At 45.3% G+C, this 9,301-nt stretch overlaps 1 protein-coding gene across 1 annotated transcript in view; it reads right to left on the bottom strand.

Annotated features, from left to right (window-relative positions):
* Positions 1-1,748: 1,748 nt before the first annotated feature.
* The window catches only part of LOC119097475 (cuticle protein 7-like), a 25,085-nt gene continuing 17,532 nt past the window's right edge, over positions 1,749-9,301 (bottom strand). Inside the window, exons 3-4 of the mRNA XM_037220505.1 lie at positions 7,456-7,633; positions 1,749-1,916 (exon numbers count right to left, since the gene is read on the bottom strand). Coding sequence (XP_037076400.1) covers positions 1,749-1,916; positions 7,456-7,633 — 346 coding nt within the window. The remainder of the gene's footprint in view (positions 1,917-7,455; positions 7,634-9,301) is intronic.

Genomic DNA, 9,301 nt, shown 5'->3' with positions numbered 1-9,301 from the left:
ATATATTCATGAGTTGAAACACCTTGGCTCAAATTTCGTATCCGGGAATTTGATCAGAACTAAGAAGTTGCGTTGGAACGTAATGAAGTACCAGTACTAGTACTTGCCTTTGTACACCCCTGCAATAAAAGTGCTAGTATTTCTCTCAGTTTGATAACATTCCTTTGTCGTGTTGAAACACAAACATAAAGGTAGAGGCATGCATCAATATTAATTGGCATCAATATATCAGGCATCAATATATCATATTTTATTGGAAGTCAACAGGCTGAAGAATACCAAACCCATGCTCTCTCTCTCAGAAGAACAAACATCGCACGCACACTCCCAATCACATCAATACCAATACAAGGCACTGGCACACACCACAAGTGATCACACGGATTTCGAGCCCCCGATTCACACTCTTTTGTCAAATATGTGTGATCTCACATTCGCACAGCTCGCAGGACTATCAAATTGCAGGTTTTGTCACTATTTCCGCACAAATCTTCAGTCACAACACCGGGCTTCACCATGACCTCACATCGAAACAACATCTCAACGGGTGTTCATGATAATCCGGCTCAAGAGCTTCTTCTTGTGCAACACAACTTGTTGTTGAAGATCTATATTTGTGGTACCATATGTGTTAAATACTTAGATAAACTATATATATATATATATATATATATATATATATATAGAATAACTGTAATGCTTCCCTAATTTCATAATGTCTTGCTAACCCATAAAACCGTGCAAGGTTCTGTGCTCCGGTACACAAGGCGCCAAACGAGCTGTCTGTAGGAGATAAGTTAGCAGAATAAGAGAACAATCACCAGCAGGAGAAAAAAGACAGATCTGCCGTCGCGTCTTCTTTTTTATAGCTTCGGGAGAGTGCCCATTTTTGAGGGCCGTACTTTTTTGCAGACAGTGGCGTTTTTATAGCATTGATCTATGGCTTAGCACTATGGAAAAATGACCCGTTCACGACGATTGTCGCACAACCGAAATTGCTCACGCTTGTGTTCGTGACACGCATTCAGCAGTAAAATCTTACTGACAGCCAATCATCTTCCGCGGTCCGTACCACATGTGGTGCATCATCGTCTTTGCGAATGTATCAGCGGCTATGCTGTTTTGACCATAAACTTAAAACAACCTCTAATATCATGGCGATCTCATGACGTTTCTATGGCGTCATTTATCAGAAGGTGATTTTGAATTTGGCTGTAAATAACCCTTTTCGTACTTTGCAGGCGTGTAACTCAGGAAGCAGAGCGTTTTGTGTCTTAAAAGGGCATATCCGTGAACTGCATCAAAATGTCCTCACGATGGCTAGCTCAGTTCAAAACGCCATCAAAATGTGGAACATTCCGAAATTTCTAAGGCCACCTGTTTTTGGACAACGTGCCGGTGGGCGGAAAAACTACTGCCATTCGCAACACAAGCTTGAAATCACTCGTCAGGTATTTTTGTTATCGCGTTTCACATCTAGGCACATATTCTCGTAAACGTCACTGTTGAGCCTGGCATACACCTACTACTTATCAGCTGTAAGTCAAAGGTGAGAAGCACATGTCAACAGGATTTCCGTGGGCATTTCCATTCGGTCCATCATTCCACTTTTGGAGTCACGAATATGTCCGTTTTCTTGTACACCAATGTATTACTTTTATCATAACAACACTTGACACAAGACTCTCCAAAAACAACGTGGTCTCACCTGGCAAATTGGTTCTCACACACCAGAAAACACTAGGTGTTTAGTACATGGTCTTGTAGGCCGGCGCACGGGCATGCGAGCGACCAGGCTTGTAGGCCGGGACCGGGTGGTAGCTAGGCTTGTGATCCTCATAGCGGGGCTCCCCAGTGTAGGTCATCTCGGCGATGTAGCCTCCGTAACCGTCGTGGTCAGCGACGTACGTGACGTGCTGAGCACGGCCGTCCGGCAGGTTGACCGAGTAGTAGCCGATGACATTCTTGGTGTCGCTGTTCTCGTTCTGGGAGAACACGGCACCGGAGTCTATCTGTAGTGATAGTCATTAGTTTGTACGTCGCTTCAAAAGTCTCCATTCAGAATGTTTAAAATGCGAGCATATTTAGAGGGCACTGGAATCCCTCACCACGGATTATTGCTCCATACCTTCCACTGTTTCATGAGCGTGATTTTTGAATCTAATGAAACTAATCATTTAATGCTTTCATTGTTTTAAAATAGGAATCGAGAGGATCCATTGATGAAAATAAGTTGATGTGCCTGCGCCATATTTATTGCTTAGTTTATATGAAGGCAGGATCATTACATTCGTTGTCATCGAAATGAAAGCTTCTTTGGCAAAAACATTTTTCCCTTTTGTCTTTTCGTCATTCATCGGGCTGCCAAAGATCACATTTTCTTTTCTGCGCAGACTTCCTAGTTCAGTTTTGTCAGGTCTCGATGAGTGGTGTTCCATTGATTGCTTCAATTTCTTTGCAATGTCGGGATTTTGGCCTTCGATATTTGTCCTTTTGAATTGATTGTCGTTTATTTTCGATTATGGACATTAAGCAGTATAATACTCCTACTCATAATATGATGAGTGGATTGGGGCACAAGCGGAACACTTAAATCTGAACACCTCTCCTAACAATAGCAAGATGTGGTCATCACCGCCATGGAACCCGCGACACACTACCCACCCACCCGATCCGTAAGCCGACACGGGCCAGGCGCCCGCCGCCGCTCCAGCCTACACATATAGCCGCCTCGGGCCGGCGGCGGGCGCCCGGCCCGACAACGCCACCCATTAGCTCGTCTGCTGCCCGCACCCGCTGGAAGTTTTTAGGCGAATGGTTTGGTCTGAAAAAGAAATGTGTGGAAAAATTGTGCTGTATGCTGCCGATTGCGATCCTGTAAACCGCTACCTGTGAGATCGATACCTAGTTGCTCGTTATGAGTGAGCTCAAAAACGTTTGGAATGATACTATCTGTTTTACGTAGCATTGCAATTCGAATTTCATGATAGCGAGGACAGTTCAGTACGAAGTGTTTTTGCTCTCCATATGGTAACTGGGTCATGTGAGTGAGATGTGTATAGCTGGTATCGTCGGCAAAGAACAATATGTCATTATCAGTCTTGTCGGCTAGGTCTTTAAGCTATATAAGCGCAAGGAGAGGTCCCAGAGTATGCCCTTGCGGGCACCCAGCATGTATGGTCCTAGGCGTGCTGAAACTGTTGCCTACCTTAACTATCTGCTTATGGTCTGAGAGATACGATTCCAGCCAATTTAGAAGAGTTCCTGATAAACCACAATATTTCTTGCACTTGAGAAGCAGGCCCTCATGCGATATCTTGCCAAATATTTACTAATGTCCACGTAAATGGCTGTAATGTGATTGCCTCGGTCCAGTGCTGCATCAAGATGATTCATTAAATATAGCAGCTGAATTTGTGTGCTATGTTTTGGACGGTATCCACTTTATTTTTCAGAGAGCAGCCCATTCTCAGTTGAGTGTTCATATATATTATGCAATACGATTTTTTCAAGAAGTTTTGACACACAAGGAAGTACACTGATTGGTCTGTAGTTATCAGTATCCGAGCTTGACCCTTTGCTTTTGAAAATGGGATGAGCATTTGCGTCTTTCCAGGTGGAAGGAAAAATGTCTTGGCTTAGTGACATGTTGAATATTTTAATGAGTGGAGCCTTCATCAATGTGGCAGTAGTTTTTAATATTTTGCTGGGAGATTGCTAGAAACACATGATTTGTTTGGATCGAGAGTGTTGAGTGCCCTCAGTACTTCATCCTCTGTCAGTACTCCTCTGTTTGTCAGTCTGCGTTTACCGGAAGTTGTGAAAGTTTGTCTGCATGCATGCTTGTGTAGTCCCATACTTGTTTGGTTGATGCTTTAGGGGTGGTGATGCAACCTTGATAGTGACAAAGGTAGGAATGTGATCTAGTAGTGAAGGGGGGTGGCGGGGGGTTGAACCTCACTGTCTGCAGTGATGTTTGTGTTCGATGTCAGTATTAAGTCTCGTAAGTTGGCTGTGTCTTGTGTAAAGCGTGTTGGCTGATCAATGAGTTGTGTCAGATGGAGTGATTCAACTGTGTGTTTCAGACTGACTTCAAATGGAAAGATATCACTGTGTTTAGTAGTGAGCTTCAGTTAGATAGTTATTACCAGCATTAAAATCTCCCAATATCGCTATCGATGCACGGTGATATGTATGTGCCATGCCAACACTGTCTGACAAGATATCTAAAAACTCTGTCAGTTGACTGCTAGAGAGATTGGGTGGGACATAGACATAGCAGACCACAATAACTTGTGATTTGATTTTGGCGAGGGACCACACCCATTCAACTCCTTCCAGTTCGAGATCAGGTAGTCTCTTTGCTGGGAGTGTTGATGTAAAGTATGCTGCTACTCCTCCTCCATGTCGAGGCCTGTGCTTTGTCATTGGGTTGTGGTTGTCGTGTAAATTGTTCAAGCTAGGATGGACCTGGAGTCAAGTTTGGTTTCAGTCAGAAGCAGGATGTCAATGTTGTTATGTGTGGTAAAGAAAGCAAGTTCGTCCAGGCGTCGTGGAGATGTGATGCTGTTTATGTTGACATGTGATATTGTGACATTCTTAGTTGCTGGTGGTCCTGGGTTGATTTCCAGCCCATTGATTATTAGGCACGTTTCAATGCTAGGATATAGTTTAAATGACAGTTTTGAGCATTTGTGTGCAGGAGCTGAGCAAGTGAAAGTAAGATGTGTGCGTGAAGGAAAAGAGTAGGTGAGAACTGGACAATGGCATGGCATGAGGGTTGAAAGGGATAGAGGAAAAATACCAGCAACTGCTCAGCAGCCCACCTCCAATGTCCCAGCTGAAAAGGTTGATTAAATAATGTCAGAAAAAGTCACCGGAAGCAGCAGGCTAAATTTGGCAGCGGGCACGTAGCGGCATCCAGGAACTGGCCGCTAGTGGTCAGTGACTTGAGGGTCGCACTAGTGACAGTGTGGATAATAGTGGAAATGCAATGGCACAAAAAGGCAGTGATGAAGAACAGAAAACAAATAAGCACAATGGCTACTCTAATCATGCATCAAACATGGCTATGTCATTGGGGCAAAGCACACCTCATATGGGCATATCACATTGTGAATCATGGACCTCAAACCAACAGAAATACAATTACCGTTAACAAATGCAAATACAGTCAAGCAGACATAGTTAGCACAGAATGCCTGATGTGAAATGATGGCCTTGAGCAAAAGTGTCATATATCAACCACGACATCAACACAGTATGGAGCAACAAACTTATTACCTAGGGGTGCCACAGCCTTAAACGTTTCAGTCACTAATGACGGTATTAACATGAGGGTGTCTCTGCAGCGGTGGAGGGGCCGGGGTCTCATGATCATCTGCATTTCCGTTGGGATTCGGTCGATCCCTCTACTTTTGTAGTCACGAATACGTCCGTTCTCTTGTGCACCAACGTATTGCTTTTAGCATCGCAACACTTCAGATAAGACTCCACGAGAGCAATTTCGCTTCATATTATAAATGGGCTCTCACACACCAGAAAGCTCTAGGTGTTTAGTACTTGGTCTTGTAGGCCGGCGCAGGGGCATAAGAGCGAGCAGGCTTGTACGCCGGGGCAGAGGCATACGAGCGAGCAGCACCGTTCTCCATCCATCCATCCTGCACCGTTGTTCTCCGGCATCCGATACCCCTGAAATGGTCATGACCGGCCGAAACTGCTCTGATCTAAACTTCTGAAACATCACGGCATCGTATTTACGAGCATCTTGTGGTTCTTCAGCAGCTCCGCTAGCCACAAACGTCTTTATTATCTCACACTCCTCACCTGAACAAGAATCACATCTCGCACATTTCTGTAACCGTAGATCGCAAAGTACATGATGCTACCCCAAAGATCTACACTGCTGTAGTTACTCATTAGTCTCGTTAAAGTTGCTGCCAGGTAATCATAGAACGAATTCTTTAAGATTTGGTGTGTATTTTAAAAGCAGACAGAACACTTTACCGTGAGTTAAATTGGCTAGTGGGTTCTTCAAAATTATACACGGTACATGGACACAAAATCAAGTTTTCCTCTTGTACGATGGATTAAATAACCTGCAACCTTGACCGAAACCGATCAGTGACCACCCGCCCCCTACCCCCTTCCCCCACCGCCCTGCGTTCGTCTCCGTGCTGTGAGGTGGCTGTCACCAGTTCCGGAAGTCCTGCATTTAATCTTGTGTTGAAGAACGTGTAAATCCATGGTGATGCTGTAATAAGAACCAGAAACAAACGCTGCACATAGCGCTAACCGATTTCTTGCGGTTTAGTCATACGCCGAAGCTGATGAAGCATACCAAAGGAATGATATCAATGACTAGGCAGCATCACTTACACACCAAAGGAATGATATCAGTGATTCGACGGTATCACATACGCACCAAAGGAATGGTATCAATGACTCGTGAACATCATTTAAGGCGTTCTTTTTTACGTAACCCACTAGCTGCTTACCATGACAAAGTCAGTGATTGTCCAGCGTTGAAATATTGCTCTCTAGATTTACAACGCTGTTGTAGTGGTGTTAAGCGTTTTTAAAGCCTCAAGGAAACTATTCTTGCTATAGCTGCAAATGACAAATCTCTAATGTCACCAGCGATATCACAGGCTCAAAAGAGATGGGTGGGCTGTTTTGCGAAAGCAGCGAGCTTATCTTTACAAAACTTAAATACCACAGTCGTTTCTTCTCATCCTTGGTAACTTATTCTTCTTCCGATACCTTTGATATCTCGGATTATTCAAAGCGCAAAAAATACGAGTCATGCATTTGATCGGCAAAATGGCTCATGTTTTCGCCGCTTTCAATGATTGGCTGAGTGCTTCATCGACCTTTTAGCAATGATCCCGTTTCAGAACTAGACACAAGCCTTCGCATCCAATGCGGTTTCGCGCGTGCATACTTTTTAGATGGCCAGGTCTAATCCAAAGATGGGGGACGCCTAGGAAAAGGTCTTCTGCAGACATGTCGTCGTTTCCTCTCGTGTTTGAAGCAAAACTACGCTCCCTTTATGGTACAGTAATTTATTGGCGGTCATCACGACATGAATGTCAAATTTCACACGAACAGACTTACATTATAAATATTTGTTCACACCAGAGCACTAGGTATTCAGTACTTGGGCTTGTAGGCCGGCGTAGGGGCATACGAGCGAGCAGGCTTGTACGCCGGGGCAGGGGCATAAGAGCGAGCAGGCTTGTACGCTGGGGCGGGGGCATACGAGCGAGCAGGCTTGTATGCCGGGGCCGGAGCATAAGAGCGAGCGGGCTTGTAGGCCGGGGCCGGGTGGTAGCTAGGCTTGTGCTCCTCATAGCGGGGCTCTCCAGTGTAGGTCACCTCGGCGTTGTAGCCTCCGTAACCGTGCTGGTCAGCGATGTACTTGACGTGCTGGGTACGGCCATCGGGCAGGTTGACCGAGTAGTAGCCGTTCACATTCTTGGTGTCACTGTTCTCGTTCTGAGAGAAGACGGCACCGGAGTAGTGGTCGTTGACGGCATAGTCAAACTGGTAGGGCGTGTCGTAGTTGGCTGGCTCCTTGTAGGACGACTGGTGGTAGCTCGGACCATGGGAGTACGCCGGCTGCGGGGCGTAGCTGTTGGCAGGAGCGGCGGAGGCAACAGCCAGCAGAGCGGCAGCGATGAACACCTGTGGAAGTAAAAATGCTGTCATTTCCTACAAGTCCATCTTGTTTCATCTGTGGTTCTCTTCTAGTGGGTTTTGAGATATGAAGTGGTATTGTACCACTAACCAAAAGAAAGCTGATCATTGGGGTTGGAGCATGCAGCTTTGCACGAGCGTGCTGGTACTTGCCTTCATGTTTGTAGCGTTGGTCTTGTCGACTGATGCTGTGAACGGCGAACGGCCTGGTTTTATACGCGCTCACGGTCTTGACCTTGACAAAGAGGCTGGGCGCGGCCCCGTGAATTGAATTTGGACCGGTGCCAGGACAGCGGGTTGCATGTTCGCTGCTTCCCCTTGCGTTGAATATTAACGTAGCGAATTGACATGAGTTTGGTTTGAGTTTGGCAGGAAAGGATGTTAACGTTAAAGTTGTTTCACTACTGTTGTAGTTACTTGCGTTGCGCTGGAACATATGCGACACGTGAGCGTTGCAGCGCGGCTGTGCCTGTTCTTGGAGGGTCATACCACGACAAAACGGTGGGAGCGTAACACGGCACAGCCTTCAAATTAGACGACAACACATGTATAGGATACCTCTACTGCGAAAACACCATTTTAAAAGTTTTAGAGCAGAGCAGCTTACTTATAAGGTACTAGGACTAGATGAAAATATGCAATGATATCGCGAAACTATTCTTCTATTTCTTCTAGCGGAAGCAGTTCTGTGGAACGTAAGGTTTGGGAGATGTGCATCGAAGAGCCAAATTATTGTATTGTTTTGAGACATGGGTCAATATATTTTAAGTCAACCGGGCACACTCGTGCTTACTTCACCTCATGGGCCCGAGGATGGCCTTTCATCTCATTGTCTGAAAAACATGGTACAATCTATATTCTTTGAACAGTTATGCAGTTATAGACCAATTTTTGCCGTCCAGCTTAGAAAGCATGTGATCGATCTCTTTTGATCGGTTTGCATATCCAGTTCAAGCATTGGCAGATCACGCACAGCGGCGCGCCACGTCAGGTCACGGGCGTGGTCGGTCTCACACCGTCGGCTAATGTGACAGGGTCTTGAAGAGATGTGTTTCGACATAAATCAGATTATTTAGGTTAGTCTTCGAAGGATGCAAACAATGTCTGAAATGGCGAATGCGTGTCTGTCGTCCTTCACGAGTCCTGCACAGTTGGCAATGTCGTGCGCTTTTCCCACCATCCACAGCACATCCATGGCCGTTATATTCAAGTTGATCTAAAGTTTGCATTACTATATTTTCCCAAATGCCACTTGGTGAAGAGGAAGGAAAGTCGCCTCGGTTGACCGACAGCAGTACGCATATATTTAACGCTGGCCTCCGTGGTAAGCGAGACCGGGGGCAAATAGAGGGTCATTTTATGATAGAGGTTTATTCCCGGGAAATCGGGAAAATAAAGACGTACAGTTTAGCTCTTTTAACAAGTGGTTCCAGCGAATGCGCAATGAAAAGAAACTATTATAATTAGGCGAAGAACTCGAATGGAGAATGTATGGAAGACCACGCCTCGGAGCTTAAGATATAATTCGATATTGTGTTTTCAGCATATTTCCACATATTCGACCCCACATCGTTTGTGAGTTTGCAGTTGTATCATTGAACGC

This window comes from Pollicipes pollicipes, unplaced genomic scaffold (genome assembly GCF_011947565.3).
Source record: "Pollicipes pollicipes isolate AB1234 unplaced genomic scaffold, Ppol_2.1 Scaffold_4295;HRSCAF=5057_pilon_pilon_pilon, whole genome shotgun sequence".
Classification (NCBI taxonomy): Eukaryota; Metazoa; Arthropoda; class Thecostraca; order Pollicipedomorpha; family Pollicipedidae; genus Pollicipes; species Pollicipes pollicipes.
This window is presented reverse-complemented; position numbering and strand designations above follow the sequence as displayed.